At 50.3% G+C, this 24579-nt stretch overlaps 1 protein-coding gene across 6 annotated transcripts in view; it reads right to left on the bottom strand.

The window, feature by feature from the left end:
* Nucleotides 1-23794, bottom strand: part of LOC137864060 (rho GTPase-activating protein 7-like) — a 53033-nt gene extending 29239 nt beyond the window's left edge. For 3 of the 6 annotated variants that reach the window (XM_068697819.1, XM_068697817.1, XM_068697818.1), the window contains exon 1: nucleotides 23461-23780. In XM_068697819.1, coding sequence (XP_068553920.1) covers nucleotides 23461-23575 — 115 coding nt within the window. In that variant the 5' untranslated portion in view covers nucleotides 23576-23780. Of the gene's footprint in view, nucleotides 1-17417; nucleotides 17648-23460 lie in introns of those variants that run through there. The other 3 variants (XM_068697826.1, XM_068697825.1, XM_068697821.1) reach the window with 3 other exon arrangements.
* Nucleotides 23795-24579: the final 785 nt, after the last annotated feature.

Below are 24579 nucleotides of genomic sequence, written 5' to 3'. Positions count from 1 at the left end.
AGAAAGAGAAGAGGAAGGAAGGAAAGAAGGAAGAAAGGAAGGAAGGAAGGAAGGAAGGAAGGAAGGAAGGAAGGAAGGAAGGAAGGAAGGAAGGAAGGCAGGCAGGCTGAGAGACCTGGGTCTGTTCAGCCTGGAGAAAAGAAGACTGAGAGGGGATCTCATCAATGTGTACAAATACCTGAGGTGTGGGAGACAGAGGGATTTGGCCAACCTCTTTTCAGTGGTTTGTGGGGACGGGACAAGGGGCAATGGCCACAAGATGGAGCCCAGGCAGTTCTGCACCAACATGCGAAAGAACTTCTTCACGGTGAGGGTGCCAGAGCACTGGGACAGGCTGCCCAGGGAGGTTGTGGAGTCTCCTTCTCTGGAGATAGTCAAGGCCCATCTGGACGCCTACCTGGGCAGCCTGCTCTAAGGAACCTGCTTTGGCAGGGGTTTGGACCCGATGATCTCTTGATGTCCATTCCAACCCCTACAATTCTGTGATTCTGTGAAAATGTGCTGTCTAGAGAGAGGTTCTCCAGCTGCAGCCGTTATATGGATCATGACAAGAGCAACTCTAAAAAGTGAAAAGCCTTGGCAAAATGATGTTGGTGCCCTAATCATGTAACTCATTTTTACAGTAGGTCTGGAACTGGCTTCAAATCAATTTAAAGGTAACATAAGGCTAGATTCAGATGCGGTGGTAGGCCCAGTCTCTTTTACAGACTATAAACCTCATACTATAATCCCTCTAGTCAGGTGGGGATTGGGCTCGTCTCCCAAGCACACAGTGGTAAGACAAGGGGAAATGGCCACAAGTTGCATTTTGGGAGGTTTAGGTTGGATATTAGGAGAAATTTCTTTACTGAAAGAGTTGTGTGGCACTGGAATGGGCTGCCCAGGGAAGTGGTGGAGTCACCATCCCTGCAGGTCTTCAAGAAACAAGCAGATGTAGAACTTAGAAGCATGACTTCAGTACTAGGTTGAAGGTTGGACCAGATGATCTTAGAGGTCTTTTCCAACCTGAATGATCCTATGATTTCATGATAATGTATCTCAGCAATGCCTGGTGGCCAATTGTAATCTGCACACAATAGGCATTTACTCAAAGAGGATAATACAGTTCACATATGAAAACAGCTTTTAAAACAGTCTATGAATGTTTTAAAACTCAGAAAATAATTATTTAATATAATTAATATATAGTGTCTGTTTCTCACATTTATCACAGGGATTCCATTACCCCCTCTGTCCAGCACCCACCAATCCTGACTTAAAATGCCTCTAACACTACTGAGAAGAAACAGCTGAAAAGCCTTAATCATTGTTGGACTGTAAACTCATTCCCTTGAACTTCCTAAAATTTAGCTTCCTAAAAATGCAGATGGGTGCCAAGTCGGGGAAAACATTAAGAGTGCCTAAACAGCTCGAAACTGGGACAGGGACAACTGGCAGCCTCCACACAACATGCCCGTCGGTGCCTCCCCAGCCAGCGCTTCTGCTTGCACAGCCATGCGCTGCGGAGCACCGGGGCACACTGCTTCCAGCGTGGGACTCGTTTTGCTCTGTGTTTCATGGATCCAACATGTCTCTTGTCAAACTTTAAGTTGTGTACATAACCCATGGTGACCTCTTCCTTCTTCTCCAAAGCACTCGTCTTATCCAGATATCTGTCGGGCGTCACAAGGCTGCTTACTTGACGCAGTATTTTTAAATAACTCACAAATATTTAAACAACATTTCTATCAGCATTACATGTTTAGAAGACATCCAGAAATGTCAAGAGTGCCCAAGCTGGTTGGCCCAAAGTGAGCTCAGCACTGAAGCAGCTTACGGAGGGGCTGCAGCACACAACAGCTTATGCAAAGCTCTTGGCAAGCATCTTAGAGATTCTTAGCACCATGGGTAAAACCCTGTGAGATGAGCTACGTACTTATGGAGCAAGTGTCTGAGACACCACACCTTTAGTTGTGATTTGCATTTTAGGAGACAGCAAAGAACCTGAAGTCAATACTGAAGCCACCAACACTCTCTTCTGTCTTCTGGCTCTATCTTCTACAACACCTCCAGTCGATCAGGAGGTGCCCACTACCAGGGGACAGGTGTAAAAGGCTATCTAGGTGCTGCTGCACATCAGCTTGGGCCTGTAAGGCCTGCTTTGAAGACCTCAAAGTCTTTGGTTTTGGTTATTGAACTCCTTTGTCATTACAGACTTCCAAAACTCAAAAGAACAAAAAGAAAAGTATTTCACACATTTTGGATTTGAAGACGTTCAAAGAAGAAATACTGACACTGAAACACCCAGACCACTAAAAACTATTAAGAAAAGCATTTCAGATCAAAAGGTCGAGGTTTGCCTCAGCTCACTTCAGATTTAAGTACTACCCAGTCCTTGCTTAAGACTGAAGTAAAGCTTGGTGCCAATCTACTTATGATGGGAGGTTTATGTTCTTATTTGTATCCAGGCATAACACAATTCCTCGTTTCTTGAGCCAAATAATTTTCCCTTAGATGGGTTGGCTGTGTAGGCTGGTATGAGACATGGCATTGGCAGGTTACAGCAGTGTGTGTTTTCCTGGGAGACGGCTGGCAAGAAATAAGTGGACTTCAATTCTTCAGTTTCTTTTTAAAGCAGTGAGGCAGATAAAGCTGCTTAAGTCAGAATATTAGAAAATAAACATGCCATTCCCACTGCCAAATATACACAAAATTACTTGAGTCAAATGTCACAGTCGGGTACAGAGTAAAATCTGGAAGCCATAGGATACACCTTACCTACCTAGTAATGTACCAAGTCAAGTATACATTCCATGTGTAAAAGGCTTTAGAAGGATCAAGAAAAACATACATCACCCTGCCAATACCAGTAAGGCACAGGCCTTGTAGGGTGTGCCCTGCCAAAGAGTTTAGTTTCTCACTTTGTACAAAACCTATTCCTAGGATCATAGAATATCCTGGGTTGGAAGGGACCCCCAGGGATCATCCAGTCCAACTCCTGGCTCCACACAGCACCACCCAAAAATCAGGCCATGTGTCTGAGAGCTCTGTCCAAAGGCTTCTTGACCTCCAGCAGCCTCGGGGCCATGACCACTGCCCTGGGGAGCCTGTCCCAGTGCCCGACCACCTCTGGGTGCAGAACCTTTCCCTAACCCCCAGCCTGACCCTCCCCTGTCCCAGCTCCATGCCATCCCCTCGGGTCCTGTCGCTGTCCCCAGAGAGCAGAGCTCAGCGCCTGCCCCTCCGCTCCCCTCATGAGGGAATAACTTTATGGCCTCCTTATGCTGGGGCACCCAGAACTGCCCACAGTACTGGACTGGAGGTGAGGCCGCAGCAGCACCGCACAGAGCAGAGCAGGACAGTCCCTGCCCTTGACCGTCTGGCAGTGCCATGCCTGATGCAGCCCAGGCCAAGGTTGGCCCTCCTGGCTGCCGGGGGCTGCTGCTAGCTCATGCTCAGCTTGCCATCGACCAGAACCCCCAGATCCTGTGCTGGGGGGCTGCTCTCCCACCTCTCATCCTCTCATCCTCCCAGTCTGTACATACAGCCAGGGTCGCCCCATCCCCAGGTGCAGAATTCACTTGCTTTTGTAGAACTTCATATTTTTGTGAAACTAAAAATATTGATCTAATATTTTGGATAACACAAACCCTTAATATATTTCTGAGTAAATCTGTTTTGTGAAGAAGATTCCAAATCTGTGCCTACCACTAGTGGTGAAGCAAAAGGATTCAGGCCTTCTGACTCCACTCAGATGCCCTTTCCAACACACACAGCGTATACATGCAAAGTGGGAACACAGATTTCAGCCAAGGTCACTTGTTAGATGTGTCATTTTCTGCTGGTGTAAACCTGCCGAGCATGAATTGGTAGACAAGTGCTGCAGTTCTTGTGTTGCCAGAAGTTTAGTGCCGTTTACCTTTGCCGAAAAAGCGCTGCCACATATTTCAATGACAAAAGGATTCATCGTGTCTCCCCACTTTTAGGAATGGTGTCTGCTTCCAGCTGGACCCAGGAAATGCCATGCAACTTCTAGCTGGGGCATTCAGCTAGTCCTTACCTCTGGTAACAGCCAGGGAGCGTCCAGGCTGCTGGGAGTTGATGGGTTGGTTTACATCAGTATCCCTTTCTCAACTTCACTATAACTTTTTGCTGTTCTTACGATAGGGCAGAAAGGAAACACAAAGTATTCATACACTCCTTCTTGTCTCCTCCCCAGAAATGCCCCACTTCATATTTGAGTAGTATAAACAGCAAAGGAAAAAAAAAAAAAAAAGGCACTGCTCCCTTGCAGTGCCAGCAAAAGCAGGGACAGCATGCACATTAAATATTTTACCATTAATGGCTCCAATAGAAAGCTTTCTGGATGATCTATGGAAACCCTGCAATCAGAAATATTACACGCTTTGCTCAGCCCCGTTCCCAATTGCGGGTTTTCTGAGGAGAGGGGAGCTGCCCTCGCTTGTAACATCACATTTAGAAATCCATTTAAGTCCCTTTGATGTTATTTGAATGATCACTTCTGAAAGGTTATAAAAAATGCAGCTAAACCATATTTGTTATTGCTGCAACGTTTAGAAAGTGTAAACACTTAAATCATCAACCGAGTGCATAGCACTCATATTCACCATACCTTTTAAAAGCATGCTTAGCATACCACTGAGAAAGATTACCCTGCTGACGGAAGTCAAGCGTCTGGATTAATTTAAAGGAGTGCGTTTCACAATCCATCATTCCAGAATAGGAGAACAAGGAATCGCTCGGTTAAATTAAATGGTGAGTTACTCGGGAACAAATCAAAGGAAATTCGTCTCTGCACTGTGTCTAGTTCAGATGTGAAATTCAGGGCAGAGGCTATTAGAAGCCAAGCAGTCTGGTTGGATTTAACAAAGACCAAACAATTTTACAACCAATCCTTATTTACTTGCACTCTTGCACAACATGCAAGTAGCAGCATATGTGGCATGTGACACAAGGGGGCAGCTTCAGGCCAGCACCCTTCAAGGACTTTTTGAAGAAAGGTATGGAAAAACCAGCCTGGGAATGGTGGGCCAGAAGCAAATCCTTCCCAAGGCACGTGGAGAGCAAACGCAGCGGATGCTTGCTGCTCCTGCCACGCGGTGTCTGAAACGGCAGCGGGACCTTCTTACAACGGGTTCCTTTTCTGGGGCACTTTGGGCCATCACAGCCTGGATTTGGGCCATGTCTGTCAGCTAAGGACTCCTGATTAGACCCTGTCCAGGCCATGTCCAGCTGGTTAGGTGGGGGTGTTCCAGACTGTAGGGCTATATCTTTTGAAAAAAGGATTTACCTGAAAATCTGCCTGGAGAGACAGGCTTGCAGAACGTATCATCTACTGAGAACGTTTTACAGACTGTAGAAGGGCTGAAGGAACTTAAGAGTATAATAAGGAATGTGCACCTGTTTAAAAAGTCTTATTGCACCAGTTGGCTGCAGCTTTGCAGGTATTACCCAAAGCCTGAAGTTCTCAAAGAATACTTTTAACTTTTTCTTTTTTCTTTTTTTTTTTTTTTCTTGTAACTTTAAATAACCTCTGCCTGTTCCATTTTCCATCAGCTCTTCTCCTTAATTTTCACTTTAAATTTTGAACTTTTTCTCCCTAGACCTATACAGCTATATTTAACCCAACCTTCTCATAGCAGAAGAAATGATAGTTTGGAAAAGAACTGCAGTGAAACGCAGGCTTCTTTATAACCGTTCACTCTTTAAATCACAATAGTGCAATACCTGACAACATTCCAGGCAAAAAAATAGCACATTTCATTTACATTCATTTCCCTAACTAGGTCTCATGTAGGCAGTGAGCAGCAGGGGCCACTCCACCAGCAGTGGCTCTGTCCCCGCTCCCCAGGGACGAGCCCTCCCATTTTCCCAGCTGCTTTGCTCTCTTGCTTCCTCTTTCTCACTGCGCCAGCCCAGGAAGCCATAGCGAGAGCAAGCAACAAAACAAACCATTCCCTCACACGCCCTGGTGCAGAGGAAATGTCCTTCACCCCTAACACTTTCCATGGCAGCCTGCAGGCAAAGAGTGGTTGTGGCCGAAGGAGCGTGCTGAGGAGCATGGACACACATTTCTACCCATTTGTGACCTTTGGGGCATAATGAGGGAGAGCAAGAGCTCAGCCAGATTTAAGCGTTGGCAACATCCTCACAGCACAAGGCACCTTTTTCCAGGTGGCACGTGCACAGAGAGGACGGTGAGGCTCTCCTTTGCCAGTAAACCAGCAAAGGTGCAAGTGTGAGGGCATGGCCACAGATGAAGCAACCTGCTCAAAAGGAAGCTGCAGGAAAGCCGGGAGCGTCACTCTGATGTCTCTGCCTGCAGAGTGGGGCTGTGTCACCATTCACCACGGAAAAGTGTCCCTCCAGGCCAGCGAGCATCTAGAGGCTGTACCTCCAAGCTGGGAAGCGAGGCTGTGAGTCAGTCCTTCTCCAACCCTGCAAACACGATCAAACAGCCTCCAGCTACGACCTGGAGCTTGCCGAGGCACTGCAGTCAGCCAACATGCCAAGCTGATTTCATATTCGGGAGCCTATTCCTCCTTATCTGCTTCCAACAGAGGCATATCCCGTAAATCTCATGCACTAACCAGCATGCTGTAAAAAGCCCCAAAATACTGGAGGAAGGTGCTGCCCTGGAGAGCGGTGCTGAACCAAAGAGGACAAAGTGAGAGAGCAGATAGCTGCTGTTGGCCAAGGTCACAGAGCCGAAGCAAAAGCTGGGCAGAGCTGAGCGCAACACCTCCTTCCAAAACCCGCCCTGCAGGGCCCTCCTGCTGCGGCGCAATCTCCTCTGAAATCAGCGTGGGATATCATTCCCATCATTAGTGTGATTAATCCTTCTGCACTGCAAATGGCAGCTTCTCCCGAAATACCAACCATTTGTTTTTATATGTTTGGCCAAATGTCTTTCCCTTTTATAGGCTTGGCCAAAAGCAGCCCAATTTTTCAGGGTGATTGGGCATTTGGCAGTAATGCACCGAAATGGCTTTCTACAGCCGCCTGATAGCTGAGCCCTGCCACAGGAAGATTGATGGCAGTGAGCCCCAGGTAAGGATGCTCCATTTTCCCGCAGACTGATTAGCACTGTCTATTTCAGTGATTTAAGTGTTTTTTCAAAGAATGCATCTGAAGAGCTGAAATGGATACATATTGTCAGCTCCTGGCAGTTTAAGTGCAAACAGCTGCCTTGAAAGCTCTGTGCGGTACCACAAAGAGATGAGCCCCTGTGAAAGCGAGTCAATCAGAGGAGATAAATCTTTGTGTCAGTTCCAATTATTGAGATACTCCAGTTAACTCGGGGAATCACAGACATTAGCCTGGCTTTAAATGCCCACGTGGCTGGGACTATACCATTGCTCTTGGGAGGCAATTTCACTGTCTGACAGATCAAGAGGCTTTTCTCAGCTAGTTAATTCCAATTAAGTTTTTCCTCTCAATTTCATCCTACTATCCATTATCCTCAGTCAGCTACCCTTCGTAATTCCTCTCTTGCCATGCTGCCTGTGTTGAGTCCTGCACTAGTGACATAATTACACGTACCTGGTGACGGCACCCTTGAGACCTCCTAGCACTTCAGCCTCAGAGCACAGACGGTCTCTATCTTAAAGAGTTTCTTCCGACCACTAACGCTTTTAATCAAGCTATACACCTTAATTTAGGTGTACCACTAACTTCCCCTCCTTGTGTTTTGCCTTTAATAAATTCTGTTCCTTCTGACTCCCCTGACTTCAGATGGTACCGAAGAGCAGACACCTATCTGGAAGGCTGCAAGCAGCGGTGTCCTGGAAGTCTTTGCAAGTACAGATAACATAATACAAAAGATGATTTTTTTTTCCCCGCCATGAACTTCATATAAAGGGTATTCCATTAAAATATTCCGTGCCCTTCCAAAAGTTACTGGGATAGATGGGCTTTGTGGCCCATCCTAAGGCCACACACCAGAGCCGAAATGGGCTCCTGAGCCCATTTGCAACCTGGCTGCGCGGATGGGACTCAGCAGGGCGTTGTTGGGATGCGCTGGTCGCGCAGCTGCCCTCCCCGTACCCACACTGCCAGCTCTCTCACAGCCCCAGGAAGACAAATGGAATGAAAAAATATGTAAACATATTCCTCCAGCACAGGAAGTTCAAGGGGTCTGCAAGTTTATTTCGAGAAACAAGAGGAATTCGGCCCTTTTTCCAACCCAGCAGTGAGCATCAAAGGCTGGCATTCTCCTCTGCGGAAACCAACCCCCCACAGGAGGGCGGCAGGAGGAAGCGCAGGGACACGGGGCTCAGGGAGCGTTTGGAGGTACCAGTGCCCCTCTGGCCGGGGCGACGAACAAAGTTGTGCTCTTTGCCTACCTGGGAGCACACTGGGTTGGGTTGTGTCAGCCGATTTGAACATGCACGCATTAACCATCTCTCCTCATTTGTTTTGATTTGCATCCAAAAAATAAATTAAGAGAGAACTTTTCAAAATCAGAGTCAGCCCTTTAGCATTTCACATAAGATGTCCAAACCTTAGAAAAACGTCTCAGGAAAATCTCTGAAAACTGGTTTCCATAGGGGAAAGCCTGGTGGGCTGCCCCAACATGGAGCATCCAAGACAGCAGCCCCTGTCCACAGCCCCCACAGGATGAACCCACGAGCGTGGAGGGAGCTGGCCGATGTCATTGCGTGGCCACTCTCAGCAACCTTTGATTGATCACCAAGTCCCTTCGAGCCTCAACCATTCCGTGAGTCTCTAAAGAAAAGTTATCTTGGATCAGACACGCAGGAAGGGAGTGCAGACCTTAAAGCAGTGCCCGTCCTGCTGCCAGCCCTCTGAATCTGCCAGTCCTCTTTCAACTGTGTTTTAGCACCTTCACGTCACCATGGGTAGAATTTCAAATTGGCCACTGCATGATGATATTTCATATCCAGCAAGCTCCCGCCACATCTTAATTATTCTCCACTCCTGCTTTGAATCGTGAGGGCATGGCCTTGGAGAAAGGAGTTATAAGATGGAGATACCTGCCCAAAGGACATCTACTTTAGCCCTTCTAAGTGCATCACCAATTCAGCAGCAGAATAAACTGATTATAAAACCTGTAGGTATTTATATGTCTGGCAGGACAGCGAAACGTATCACTAAAAAAAAAAAAAAAAGAGTAAAATAGAAGAATTTCCAAATGATCACTTTGTAACCAAACAGCTGCTCTTGGCCAGTATCATGGGTAGAGCAGAAAGTACTCAGCCAAATTCTGCCTGGGTTGCACAAGCTAAAATCCAGAGGAACTGCTCTGAGGTCGTCTGAAGTCAAATTCGCAGAACTGGGCAGAAGTCCTGCATAGATTTACACCCATGATTAATTTTATGCCTCATGCTGTCTTGCTGAGATCCCAGGGATAAAATGCGTGCATGTTCAAGTCGAGGTTTAAGCTCTAACCTAGAGTTACACCAGTGTAAAGGAAAGCACTACACAGCCCAGTATTTACATTATTCAGGCCAAGGAAAAAATGCAGTGGCAGCTGTGAACAGTCTCAAACTCCAAACCCTGATGGGAAGACCTTCATCCAGAGGTTTGGGTTGTTGTTGCAGCTGACTCTCTGCATATCCTTTAACTTTTTTTTCCCCTTTCAGAGATGGTTGACCTTAAATGCAAAAGGAGAAGACGGGTCAGGAGAAGCATTTATTATGGATGAGCTATTTTTCTTTCATGTTAGCAAAATCCTTTTGTAAAAATTGGCAGGAATCCTTGTTACAGCTAAATTTCAGACCCAGGGGTGATCTGGAATTTAACATTATTTATGTCTCTCTATTAAGAAAAAAAGCAATGAGAAGGAAGCAAATTAAAAGAAAATAATCAGAACACAGCTGAGGTCTGATGGCTTCTCTTTTTGGAACCATTTGATTCTGTTTCCACCCTTGCCTGCACTGAGTCAGATCTCTATGTCAGTGGTTTAAGGGCTCGCTATGTAGAAGTTAGAGTATCTGTGGAAATCACGTGGCACCTAATTCTATGTTTTTTTCACTGACAAGGAGCACTAAAGACCAATTCAGAGAAGTGACTGGCATGGCAGAGCTCCTGGTTGCAGGTGTGCAGACTGCACCTGCTCACAGCACTGATGTGTTAAGGGCAGCGCACAGATCTTGCAGTTTAAACCCTTTGCAACACGGGTACAGAGAGGGGCCCTCTGTGTCCTGAGAGGAGCTCTGGTGGGGATAAAACCCTGCCGCTGCCGTCACGGAGGCCACACACCAGCCTCTTGTCCCCCAGCCCCCAGCCTTTAATTCGGTCACAGGGCCAAGCAGCCAGATGCTGCAATCCTCGTCCGCTGCGGGCAGCACGTGGCCGCTCAGCAATTCGCCCCCTGCCTCCAGGGAGCTCTCGGTACCATAAAAGTAACTGCTGTGCATGGACGAGAGCTGAAGTTCAGCCCTCGACTGCCAATGCTGTCCAGACTTGCATCGTTCCAGAGAAGATCGTTTCTCAAGGGCGGGGTTGCAGAGAACATTTTTAGGAAAGGGTTATTTGTGTTTGCTTGTTCCCGGAATGGTCTTAGGGTCAAAGCCGGACTGGCTGCTTTTCCAAGCTGTGCTCACTACCAAATAACACACAGAGAAACCTAAGCAGCAAGTTCGTAAAATATTCAGAAAACAGGTCTGCGTCTTGCCCGTGTTATGTCACAGTAATCTAATAAAGCTGAACACGACTGTTCACTACACAAACATGGCCAAGAGAAAACTCTCTCAAAAATCCTGTCACAGCCAGGGGCCAGCCCTAGTGCTGTAACAAGCTCTGCCCACACCTCTCCCTTGGCCACTCGTTCTTCAGGAGATCTCTCTTCAAAAGGATGAAGTGATGCTTCCTGATGAAGTGTCTCGTTTCTGCCTGGCACAGAACAAGGAGGGGACTACGGGAAAAACCTCTCCCTGGGAGCTCAGGGAGCTGCTATTGTGAAGCTTCGGGCAGAGATGAACCAAGTTCTGAAGAAGACATTTAATGCACAATGGCTTTCACGCTGAGGCGTTCTCCCCCTGCAGCATCAGCATCACCCAGTGTGTGCACACGCACAGCTCGGCAAGCTTCACAGCAAGCAGGTTGGCTGGCAGCACAGGGAGCTCGCCATGGAAAGCCGGGAGGCTGGGTAATGTCAGACCCTGCAGGTACGGCGAGGGTGACATTTTCAGAAGCATCCGCATTTCTTAGGCTCTCTGAGCTCTGTCGAAACTTGCTTGAGGTGAATTTGAATGGAATTTAGGCTCCCAAATCTCTTTTGTGCTTGAGAAAAAAGTAGCTCCTGTCTTCAAGTTTAGCAATGAGTAATAGCAAGCAGACCATGCTTGGAAAGTTTGTGAAGCTGGGGATAGAGGAGGTGTTGGGAGGGCATGAACATGAGCATAAATTTGCTGAAAGGGAGAAAGACCCGAGAGCAGGGCTGGCGGTAGGTACGAACAGCTAATTTCATCATGACTAACCGGGCACTGGAAATCTGCCAGCGACTTACACTCCATGAAGCTGAGGATTTTAGTGGCACAGTTTTCGCTGTCCACTGGTGGAAATACTAAAAGTACAAGGCTTGAAGGCCACATCTGAACACTGGTGCCGTGTTTGTAGGACCTGAGATGAAAGAAGCCCAGCACCTTGGCTCAGATGTCCAGGCTGCTGCTCCCTGCGGGTAAGCACGTCCTTGTGTGCAGCACTGACGAGCCCCGTGAGCTGCTGGCCCCGCAGCGTGCTCAGCAGCCCTGCCTGACACCTCGCCTCTCCTCCCCGCTGCCACAACCGTACCGATGGCACTGCAATATTTCCTGTTCCCTCACTCGTTTTTCCACTAAAATGCTCAAGTATTTCTGGAAAACATCTGAACAGGAAGAGAGCTGACCTCTCCTCCCCGAACATCGCGAACTCGCTTCTCCTGGCACCAGGACATCGCTCGTGTGCCAGCTCCTGCAGTGACCTCAGGACAACCCAAGGGGTGGATCCCATACCTTGCGATTGCCTTGTGTGCTCTGGAGGTTATGCCTAAATTGCATTGAACTGTTCAGCAGCCCGTGAAATACACCTTGGGATTTCGAAGTCCTTCCAGTTCCTTGCCAGCTCGCCTCCATTATTCCTGCTTACAGCAGTGCCAGGGATCCCTGGTCCGGCCAGCAGGCGGTGGAGGAACCACCCCACAGCCACGGAGCCGAATGGAAGAACTCATCAAGGAACCTCTCCTCCACTGAGACCACTCCCAGATACTTCTTTCTCATAGATGTCAGGCAGCTCCTCTCCTGGGCACTTTCACAAAGCACAAAGCTGTTTTTTAGGGGTTTGTTTCCTCTTGGAGATCCTCTGGCTCTGGGGCATCATCACAGCCTCCTCACCCAGCAAGGACTGGCCCCTAGAACAGGTCCCCACCATCCAACTGCTCACAGGAAAGGCCCCAGCGAGGAATTTCTCTTTCCTCAGGTGGACGAGCTCTGCGCACCTGGAGCCTGACCCGTGCTACAAGTCCCTTGCCATTGGAAGGACGGACACAGCGGGCGCAGTAGCCCCGTGAGCTCTGCATGCACCAAACCCAGCCCAGCCAGGCCAGAGGGCGCCAGGAGGGATTTGCTTGGTGAGTTTTCCTTGCCAGGCTCTGGATTCAGCTCTTCCGCTGGTGTAAATCAAATGCTGACACGACTGGGGTTGCCAGAACAGCACAAGAGTGAAAAAATACACGTACAAAAGGAAAGGCAGGGATCTGCACGCTTCTGCACTCACATATTCCCCCTGCAGAGCACCCAGAGTTGTTATCTGCACTTTCCTTAAGAAGCCCTAATGTGCCTGGAAATGATGTTTAATATATACGCCAGTATAGACGCCAGCATGCATTAAACATGCCAGTGTGAGGGCCTCGCAGCAGTTTTGTCATGCTGCAGAATTAATCTGAGATTGGTAATAACTGCAGAAAATTAGATTTATGTTAATTGCAAGCTGGTGGTTCTTTCTTTCTTTCTTTTTTTTTTTTCTCTTCCCCCAAAGCCTTCTAAGTCCCAGCACCATCCCAAAGAATCAAATCTGTTAGGAAATGGCACCCTCCCACGCCACCACTTTCACCTCCATGCAGGAGAAGACCTCATTCCCTCATTCCTCTCCTGCTGGCCGCAACGCGGGGCTGGGGCAGAAGGTCCCACTACTGGTGAGCCTTCACGCGGACACCCCAGCCACCAGGCTGTGCTCTTATTACCTCGAATTATTTGGGGTATTTATTCCAGGGAAGGGCAACATGGCCCAGGCCAGCCCCTGAGAGCCATCAACAAACTGGACGTGAAGACACACCGCTGTCTCCTCCACAAGGACCTCGTTAAGGCTTAGCAAACGCATGGGACAGCCCAGAAAGCCGTTTCTCCTGGTGTTTATATGCAGCTCACCTTGCCTCCTCTCTCTGCATGCCTAGCACCCGCCTTCCCAGCCCACTGCACAGAGAAGCCGTGCCTCTCCGAAACCCGGAGAGGACTCGCCGCTTCCCCAGAGCTGAAACCAGGCAACCCCAGACACAGCAAAATGCTAACGTGTTACTGCTCAGAAGAACTCGTGGTGAAAATGAATAGAAGGGAACGGTTTGCAGCTGTCCCCCATCCATCGTGTCTGTTGCAGCGGGGTGAGGCCCTCAGTACGCTTGCAGCACGGGGTCTGACATGCCCGTCACAAGCTGTCTTTTAAATTTCCCCGAGTTCTTTGTTTAATGTCCGATCAGGTTGGAAACAGTTCAAGGCAAATCCCTGCAATTTCTCCTTCCAGCTGCGTCAAACAACTCTCTTAGCCTCAGTAATTAGTAGCTTAATCAGCTAAAGCACTGAACATACAGAGCCCTCCACTACGTTGCTCTGATGAGGGACACTGGGTCCGCAGCATCAGCAGGGCTGCGAGTGCAAGCACAAATCTGCTGTGGATTGAAGGATGTTTGAAATTCAGAATGAGTTTTCTTTCTGGGTAGCTTCAGAAATGTACAGGCCTGTTAGGAATCTTTCTTTTTATTAGATTATGGATCCTTTTAAAAAAATAACCTTACACCCTATCACAGCACTTTGTCATGAAGCAATGCACATGCTTCCAGAGCAGGCAGAAACAGCACGGGAGGAGTCTTGTTGGCTGGACGTGGGGAGAAAGAGGCAGCACTGGGGTGGGGTGGGTGGCAGCTCCCATCCTGTCACATGCAGAGCGTGGTTCTGCCTCCTGCACAACGCACCCACCTCTGCCACACGTCCCCACATGCAAGGAAGGAGTTGGGTCCTGTCCCAGAGTTGCCTTCCAGGCTGCACACCAGTGTTCAGAGGGGACGTCCCCACTGGTCCTGGAATCAAGACGAGCAATGCTACACACTATGAGACAGGAGAAATGAATAGCCCAGGTAACACCGGAATGTACTATTTGTTCAGTTTGAGATCACCAAAACATTTCATTTCTGATGGAGAATGACTGCTGTGTTTACTTCCACAGGTGCACTTCATTGAAAAACTGCATGATTATTGGTGCTGGGGTGGCCTTGGGTCTGCATGTAAACCGCTTCCACCATGAAGTTTTAAGCACTGCAATTCACTTATTTATCCAGCAAACCCTTCACATTGTACCTTATTTCTAGTCTTTGAACAATATACCCACTTATATTAAAACTTTAAGAAGCTTTCCATATGACTTGCATACCCAGCACCAGCCAGCCCAACCCTGTCACTTGTATATTCTACTGTTGTTCAGTACAATGTTCAGCCAAAAAGCAATCAGAATTATCTTTCCCTGTGCTGTCAAACTGGTTACAGATTCAGCTCAGACCAGAGAGGAAGCACACTGTCAGGGTGGGTTCCCATGCACCTATACGTAGCTGTTTGACAAGGCTAACACGGAGCCCAGCACCAGACATCTGCCCAGGCTCTGCCCTCCTTTTGCCTCTTGCCTGTGCAAGTGGGACTGACAAAGCAAAGAAATGTGGCCCTTTCGATGAGGAGCTTTTGAAAAACACACAGGGTGCTCTGCTAAATTACCCACAGCTAATGGAGGCTGCCATTTGCTGCAGCAGGAGGGCAGCTGGAAGCCTGCCAGTGGCTGGGTCCCATGGGGCTGGCAGCAAGGGGACTTTTCTGTTCACCTGGTGGCATCACTGACTTTGCCAAACAACATGTGTGATCTCAGAATGCTTCCAAAATGCTCCAAAAGAAACAAGGAGCCATAAAGCTCCTCTTTGTTCACTTCGCTCCAACAGAACAACTTTAGGAACAGCTTTGCTGCCTGCTCTGGGCGAGGGTCCCCAGCGCTGGTGACACTTCTGGTCCCCTGCTGCAAACCCAAGCAGGCTGTGACACCTAGTGGCAAGGACCCCGACAGCCCAGAGGAGGCTGTACGTGACAGGTGCTTGGCACCATCCCTGGACAATCAGCCACAGCTCACATTACAGACTCCTCAGACTCCTCTTTACACATAATTTCATATTTATGTGTGAAGTTGAACATGACGCCTATTTCTGTTCAGGCTGAGACGAGCTGGTGATGGGATTGTAAATCCACCACGACAGACAGCTCTCATGTCCTTTGCAGTAGGTGGGGAATGTCCTGTCCTAGGTAACCATCAAGGGAACCACACTGCCGGTGTCACCTCCAGAGCCACGGCTGTGCAGTGGCACGAGAGTGAGGTGGGCTTGAGACAAGCTTGGCCATTCACTGTCTGATGTGGCTTCCAGCCTGTGTCTCCTTGCAGCCATCGCTGCTGGTGTGTGACCAGCTCAGGTGTCCCTGTCAGCGCTGTCCGAAACCCCGCCTGCAGCCAGCGAGGTGGAGCAGTGATTGTGGCACCGCAGGGCATAGCACGTTCACCTCCACCCCCTGCCCATGCTTTACAAGGGTTTACTTCACGTGTCAGCCTTTTTTTTTCCACACTATTTAATTTCATGCGCCACCATCAGTGGCCTATTCAATATTAGCTTGAATAATGAGACAGAAATTAAACCAATAGGCTTTGCCTAACAAATGGAAAGGCCCCATCATACAAGGTTAGGCTGCATAAATCAAGGATATCATCTGGTAACCGTGCTGCTCACTGACAGAGGAGAGGAGCAATTACTAAATACAACGTGTAAAACTGAGAAAAGAAGGTCAGGTTTCAGAGGGTCCTGGCTCTTGTTGGAGAGGATCCGTGAAGGAAAGCTGGCGGCTGTCATGCAGCACATGAGCAGCAGCTCCTTCGTGGAGCTCCCTGCCACCCGACCACAGCCCCTGTACCCAGTGGGGCCTGTCCCTGCCAACAGGCGAGGCCCGCAGCCACGAGGAGCATGGTGCTGAGGCTTTCCTGGCACCCAGGCAGCTGAAATCTGGCCTGCCGAGGGTGTTTCGGGTTGCTGGACTGCACCGAGATGCTCAGGTCATCCCAGCTCCAGCAGCCACGAGACATCAGGCACCACAGGAAGAACCTTACTGAGGTGTCAGCAGGACCTGTCTTCCGTTTTCCACCTGTCAGAAAACTTTGTTTTAATGCCTGAAACAGCTGCTTATTCACCACCATTTACCCGTGGGGAGCCGCAATCCCCTGCCCACATAAACCGGGCCCTCCTGCCCCACACTTGTTGTGTCAGCGCTCAAGTGCGAAGCGTTCTTGTGGTGAATTCCTCTCGGCGCAGTCTAGGAACACTGCCCGTTCTTGTCATGATTTATAGCCTATGCCATCAATTGACTCATTTCTGAAAGATAAGTGTTTTCCCCTAACAAAATGCACGTTTTCCACTGCCTGGAGGACCCGTGCGGAGCGAGATGCTCTGTCCTGGAGCCGATCGGGTTCCTCTCACTCTCGGCACGCTGCCAGGGCAATGCAAGACAACGAGAAATAAATCGACTCGAAACTTGGCCGGAGTGCACCTTCAAACAGAGGGCTGAAAACTCAGCTTGATTTATTTACAGAGGGGCGAAGGGCGAGAAACGCGATTCCAGTCCCCGCGGTGGCCCTGCCGAAAGGGCCCCCTCGAGGCGGCGGGGATCAGCCTCGGCTGCCGGGGCACCCAGCTCCTGCCGAGGGCACCCAGCTCCGGGCTCCCCGGGCCGGGGCCGCTTGCCGAGGCCGCCCCGAGCCGCCCCAGCCCCGGGCCCGGCCGTGTGGGCGCCGCGCAGGCGGCTGCTGCCCCCCAGAGGCGAAGCCGGCCCGGCTCGGGCAGCTCGGGCTGAGGCGCGGCGTGAGGGGCCCTGGCCCTGACTTGGGGTCGCTCAGGGTTTCACAGTTTCCGATAACTGCATTTTATTTTCGAAATTCCGAATAAAATCTGTCAGCGGAAAAACTTCCCGCTTTCTGTCTAACCCTGCAGGAGCACAAGAGCTGCAACCAAGAGGGAGCAGCTGGACCCACACCTTCGCCACGCCAGCCCCCAAGCAGCTCTCACCCTATTTTCTGGTTAATAACACTGGAGGTGCAGAACAAGCAAGGGAAGAAAAGAAACCTCTTCCTACCTTCCATGGGGAGAGCGAACCGAGCCGTGTCACTGCCCTGCACAGAAGTTATTCCCGTGTCCCTGCAAGCCAGCAAACCCTGCCTGGGGTGACCGGGCTCCAAGCCCGCCTGCTTGGCTTTAAGCAGGATCGTGGAGATCCCACCCAGGACGGGGTGGGGAAACCTCGCTGGGAAGAGGGCGAGTGCAGTGCAGTCACAGCCTCTTCCAGTCCCTCTTCACATCTCAGCAGCCTTCGCTCTGCCGTTTGTTTCCCTTTTCCTCGGCATTCACCAGCGGTTCCTTTGACTGCCATCCCGCAGCAGGCTCAGCAAACACGCTTGCAATGGGGATTGAAAGTGACAGTGCCAAAAGTGTGGGTGGTGTGGGCCCTGGCAAGAAATACTGTCAGGAAATAAGTACAGGAAACGTATAGTTTAAATCAGATGCAGGATGGAGAGTCATGAAACGCATAGAGGTACTTGAAGCACTAGAGTTATGACAGTGAGAAATCCTCAATTAACTGGAGAACTGCCCAAGTGAATGAGCTCAGCGCAAAGCACATTGCTGAGTGCTGTTAACGTAGGCATGACCCCCAATACTCAGCTGTATTTTTACCATAGGCAATGGGAAAAATATGCTAAATGTAGTGCTCTTACACTTAAACTGTTTCAAGCAGCAAAAATATATTTTCTTTTAGACAACCTCCACACCAAATTTATTCTGGAGAGAGCAGGCAGCTGATCATGGTTTGAATTTATTTTGCAATAAAACGTCTTGCTGCCTGGTGTATTTGAGCAGGCACTGTTGCACACTTGCAGAGAGGGCTCTGGCTGTAGAGACACAGACACAAAGCGGTCAGAGTGCAGGGCTGGGTCCCACAGCCACCCACCTGGAGTGCTGGCTGGTTTGGGCTTCACCGGATTTTTGTTTTGGGGGGAGAGACCAGAGGATGCTATGAGGACATTTGGGCTTTAATGAGATTATTGCCTTCCATGTGCATTTACTCACAGTTTTGGACCTATTCCCTCTTCCTTTGAGATTTTCTATGTTAAGCCATAAGGCTAGGCATGATTTTCATTAAAAATCAATTTAAAGAAACATAATATCAAAGTATGATAACTCAGCCATTTTTTGAACTATGAGAGAAAGATAAGAGACAAAATGAAGCTGACTCCCTGCCTCGATGCCCTCCCTCAGGCTGTTTAAGCCTCCAGCTCTCATGCTCTGTGGTGCTCAGATTTTTGTCCCACCTTCCAGGGCACTTAGCACCCAGAAAAACCCAGCATCTCCTACAGCCTTTCAGAGGGTATTGCCTGCAGGACCCCAGTTAACAATGACTTCAGCTTCTAACATTCCTATGCTGGGCAACATCACTCTTCTAAAAGCAGGAAAAAGCTGCCAGCAGCTGGGGCTGCTGCTCAGAGCCAGGCTGCACAGACCTGTGTCTCACCCCCAGAGAGTCCCTTCTGCTTCCACGTCTTCCTCTCTCACCCCAACCTGATGCTCCAGCAAAGGCCAGCTAAGTAGCTGCCTGCAAGAGGAGAGGGCCCATGGCCCTTGTCCTGTTCTGAAGCTGTCAAATAGGTTCTTTCTTCTGGAGCACTGTATCCAGTTTTGTTTCCCCAGTACCAGAGGGACATGAAGCTCCTGGAGAGAGTCCAGTGGAGGGCTGTGAAGATGATTAGGGGACTGCAGCACCTCTTATGAGGAAAGGCTCAGCCAGCTGGGCCTGTTTAGACAGAACCACAAACCGAATACAAGGAAAAAACTTACTGTGAGGGTGACAGAACACTGGAACAAGTTACCCAGAGAGGCTGTGGACTCTTCTCTAGAGCTATTCAAAACACACCTGAATGTGGTCCTGTGTAATGTGCTGCAGGTGACCCAGCTTAGGGAGGCGGGGTTGGACCAGATGGTCTCCAGAGGTCCCTTCCAACCTCAATCACTTTGTGTTTTGTGATCCTTTCTTTCCTGTCATCTTGTAGGTCTGAATAACTTCAGTGGTGTCTGAACAGAGCAATGGCTCAGCCTAGCAGTCAGACACCTATTGTAACCACCTGTGGTAACCTTCTACAGCCCTTCTTCAAATCAGAAATGCTCTGCAGAGAGATGGAAAAACATTGACCTTCATCATTGCCTTCTACTTGTCTGTCCAGCAGCACAAACAGAAGAGTGTGAGGATGAAAATATTGCTTGGGAACTCTCTCTCCTGTTATGCTCAGCCAGAAAGGGCTGTGCCCTGTGCTCCAAGGGAAGCCAGTCCGTCCTCCACCCGTCTCCTCCCATTCCTCAACGTACTTGAGGAAAAATTCCTCCCATCCAGCTGATATAGCCCTCCCGTGCAAAACTCCCTGCGGTTCCCAATTTCCTAGTGAGCAGCGAAAGCTCAATGTCCCGGGAAGCCACCGTTCAGCTGGGGTCTGCTGCCCCCCATGCCTGGGGCCAGCCTGGTGGGAGCAGTGGCCACGTGTGGCCAGCCAGCCCTGCTTGGGGGCACAGCAGCTGGGGCTGCTGCTAGTTCTGGGTCCTCCCTGGGCTCAACACTCAGCTCCCCTCTCCTCACACTTCTGCTAGCTCAGAATTACCTAACGAGTTGTTTTAAAACCCAAATACTCAGCTTTTCCTCGCGATGTTGGGGCAGGCTGGGAGGCATGGGCACAGTGCACGCTGCCGGGCCGTACCCACGCTCAACGTCCCGAGCTGTGCCCCCAAATGCTGGCCCAGTCAGCCAGAACACAGCATGAGGCTAGCACCTGGCTGGGCTGAAGCCCTGGGACTCTTCCCACCCGTCCCGTCCCCACAGAGCCCTGGGGACCGTCCCCACGCACCCTGCCTGCGCCTCATCCCCAGAGGCTGCCTGACCCCGGGCTCCTTCCCAGCCTCTCTGCGCTCTGGGCCCTCACAGGAACAGCAGCGGGATATTTTTAGCCTGTTTACAGCGACAGAGCAGTACATTTTGGTACAGCTCGCAGCCAGCAGTGCTAGCATGAGTGGCCATAGCCAGGGGAGAAGCTGCCAGTGCCCGGGCAGCAATGTCACAGCGGTGTGCCTGGGGAGGTGCTGGCACTGGGGGAGGAAGGGGAATCAGGAGGGCACCAGAGCTGGGAGAGGACACCAGGTAGGTGCCTCCTGGCCTGCGTTGGCACCAACATACCGAAGCTCACACAGGGAGACGAGTCAATGCTATCTGCTTTTCTCATTATACTTAGGGTTTGGTGACTAAGAAGTTCCAGACGGCAGGTTCTGGTGTGGACGTTATAGTTCCTTCCCCAAATGCCACTTCAGCGCCATGACACCTGCTCTGTTGCATGGCAGAGCAGTAGCTGGTGTTCAGCACTCTTCCCTGCTGCCTGCATCCTCCCAGCCTGACCCTGTCTTTCTCCCTAAAGCTAATGAAGGTGCCTTCAGGCTTTCCAGCCATGTACACACCAGACCTGCTCCACTCTGCAGCCAGGCCCCCTCAGGCCATTGCTTGCTCTTCTTCATGGAGCCCTTGGCAAGAGGAGAAGCAGCTGTACTGGAGTCCTTACATGTGGTGCAGAATAATAAGTACTATCTGTGGCTTTGCCCCTTATATTTAGCAAAAATACGTCCACGCTGTCTTCTCACAGCCCAGCACAACTTGAGCGCAACTCAGTTCTGGAAGGTCACCCAGGTCAGGAGCCAACACAAGATGGATGGTTCATCCCAAAGCAGGCCCAGCACAGCGCTGAGTGTTCAGATGCAAGCCCAGCAGGGGGCGATCTGTACAGGCAGGGAAAAGGCATCTCAGAAGGGGCTGAGGCAACAAAAATCCAGCTCAAACCATGAGCTGTACCCCTCCAGCTCAGAACAAGACTCATGTTAGTTCCACAAGCCATGGTTCAGGCCCAACCCCCCTGGGTGAAACCAAGACCATCTGCTGGTGGCAGATGACCAGTTCCTGCTGGCCATCTCCCAGCAGAGACAACTCGAGGGCAACATCACAAGTAGGACTTACGGCAGCAGCCAGGCTCCGAGGGGTGGAGGAGCTCAGAGGGGCTGGGGCTCAGAAAGGACAGGGACAGCTTCGGCAACCAGGATGCCCTCACTGCAAATGCCCTGTGTTGCGGCACACGAGAAGGGAAACACGAGAAGGCTGGGGATCAGTCATGAGCTGTCACAGACCAAGGAGATGGCTGTGAGTGATCACCAGCTGCCCAGCTGCACTGGCATGTCCCCACAGGCTGGGGGCCTCACCCTGCCACCCCCCTTTCACACCATGCTGAGGAGGCCCCAGCAAGCTGCTGCCCCCAGCAAGGGCTGGGGATGCCCAGGGCTCTGCGCCCCATCACTTGTGCCTGTTGAGGTCAAGTTCTCAGTTCCTGCCAAAGAAAACATTATGCTTTTTTAGGGTCACCTGTTTCCTTATGATTTTACGAGGCAGTGTATCAGAATGCTTCCCGCAAAGCAATCCCTGGCACCCATCCCACCTGCCCATTCCTGCTTGGATGTGCCCTCTTGCCGGCAGCTGATGGAGCGTGGCCGAGCCGCCGCCCGCAGCGCTGCTCCTGCTGGGCACACAGCTAACACCTGCCCTGCGAGGCACAGAGCCAGCCCTAGAGGGCATCAAAGGGTGCAAAGTCCTTGCACTTTGGAATTACAAAGGTTAGGTCTTGCTCTAGCTCTTCGTGGTGTGATCAGAGCAGCTGCAGGTTTTGTGCAAGCAGACAGAACAGTGGCTTAGTGCAGACCTACAGCTGAAGGATGACCTTTCTCAAAAAGGGGTTGGCTTGCCCCAAGCTTTGGTTTAGCCTCTTGGTTGTAACAAATCCACTAATACTCCTTAGGGAATGTCAGCAGAACGAGCCTGGTCACAGCTTTGCTCTGCCTTCACGCCCTTCCTTGGGCCCTCCTGCATCCTGCAGCTGTCCTTTGTTAACCTGGTATTGCTCTATCAGCTACAGACTGCCACTAAAAGCTTCAGAGTTCAACTTAAAGGTAACCTAAGCATTGCCTTCCAACGCTAGGCTGCCTGCAGTAATGGCTTGCAGGACACAACAGTGCTCCTCACAGCCAGAGGTGCTCTAGAAAGATTTTGCTCCACTGTGTCTGGGTTTCTCCAGAACTTCTGCACTGACTTCACTCTGAAACTCTGCCACACCTGAAAGCAAAGCTCTGCAAGAAGCTTCATGCATACACCTACCACATGTTCTTCATTGCCCCCAAGAGCATATGTATTTTTGTCACAATTACTGAGTTTAAAGTCCCCAGAGCAACACGGGCTTCCAGCAACACAGCTGTTCCCTACAGGGGTTTTGTTTAGCATGCACTGACTTCATCCTGCCCCACAACTCTCACACTTCCCTCCCCAAGCGACGGGCTAGCAGAGTGTTTGTCTGCACACTGATGACTAATTTCTCAGAATGTGAGTTACTGCTCTGTTCTCCTGAGCTTTTTATGTGTCATTATCCTAAAGCTGCTATCTCAGAGAATATTCCTTCCTTTACTCAGGCTTACTTCTAAGCTTCTCTTTGCAACTGCTCGTGGTCATACGGCTTCAATAATTACTCGTGCGCCTTGAGAAGAGGCTGCAGGGCACTGCAAAGCTTCTCCTGTCGCACACATGCCCGACATACGGACACACCAAGTGTCACAGATAGGGCTGGGACTGCTCCAAATGAGTGTCACTGCACAGATCACTGCCAAGCAGTTATACTCACGATATAACAGTTCAAATTTGCTGTAGGGTACAGACACCTTCATATTTTAAAAGTCTACGAAACTTCAGCCAAAGCACAAACTTAAACACTGAAAGCTAGAAATCAAATTCTAGGTAGATGTGAACATTTGCAGCTCTACGTACAAACCATCAGTCCAAAACTCCTCCTTGTTCCCACTGAAAAAAATGTCAGGCAAACACCCTAATGCAACACACCAGCACAGCGCTCAAGGCAGCAGCATTTAAGAGGAGCACCCTTGCCAAAAAAGTAGACCTATTTCCATTCCTATGGAAGTGGAAATTCCTGTGGTTCTATGAAGACCGCAGCCCAGATGCTTCATTCCCACCAGCACAGGATTCAAACCCCTTCGGACTGACTGACCTGCGAGGCGTTTTTCTCTGGTGCTCCTCCAGAAGACGTCCCACGCTCTGCTGGCCGAGTCCCTGCCGTGGTCGCTGAGGGCTCGCCGCAGGCGCTGCCTCCCCGGCTCTGCCATGCCCGCGGGGCTCCAACCTGCACAGATCAGCAGACTCCAGAAGAAATTGCAGCAGGTTAGGACCAAAGCCCGGCTGTTCTCCTGGCTTTTGCCTCTTCAGCTGGCCTAGAAAGGTTTCCATGCAGGAGAAGCCAGCAGTTAACGTGATGAGCGTCCCTCCTGCAGGGAGGGGGACAAGCACCCCCTGCCACCCTGGGCTGGCTGCACTGGGGGGCTGTGGCGCCCACCCCGGAGCACTGCATGGCTCTGCAGCTCCACCCCTGTGCCTTATAAACAGCCAGCTCCCTGCCACGCAGGGCAGTAAACACAGAGTGAGGCTACGCAGCATCTCCTGGAGCGGGGACAGGATTTCAGACAAGGCTGTAACTCTGCATTCCCTGCTGAGTGGGTAACAGCTTCCTCACCGCCGTGTCCTCGGAGCTCTGCGTGCTCGGGCGCATGCCTGCCATCTCCTTTACCAGCAGGCAGTTGCTTATTTCATTTGGGATGTCTTTTTTTTTTTTTTTTTTAATATATAAATATTTTCACAGAACAGCCTGGTCTAGAGGTGGATTTGGATGCTTCTCCTGTGGCATGGGATTAACCTGCAGGAAGTTTTTATGTAGAGCCTGTTCAAAGAAAGAAATCTCCAGGCTGTCCGGCATTACCCAGTCACTGCTGCACTTGCTGCCTCTATAAAGGGGGGATTGGTTAATGCTGGGGCCTCACTGCCTTATTTATTTACACAAGCACAGGCTGGATGCGAAGCAGCAAGGCATGGGAAGCCCATCTTCCCAGAAAACACAGGTCCCTGCCAGCCTCCCCCGCAGGGCGCCCTGCTCTCCGCCTTCAGGACAAATTCCAGACCAGGGCTGACCCCGCTGGGCACCAACACGGGGCTGGGAAGCAGTGGGGGTAAAGGGAAGGCACATGAAAACCTCAGTCACCTGCTCTGTCAGGTATGTGCCTGGGAACGGTGCTCACAGAAATGTTTTTGGACAAGCAGGGGCCAATTTAGGTTTGCT

The sequence above is a fragment of the Anas acuta genome, chromosome 14 (assembly GCF_963932015.1).
Source record: "Anas acuta chromosome 14, bAnaAcu1.1, whole genome shotgun sequence".
NCBI lineage: Eukaryota > Metazoa > Chordata > Aves > Anseriformes > Anatidae > Anas > Anas acuta.
Note: the sequence above shows the minus strand (reverse complement) of the source record. Positions and strands in the feature narration are given on the sequence as shown.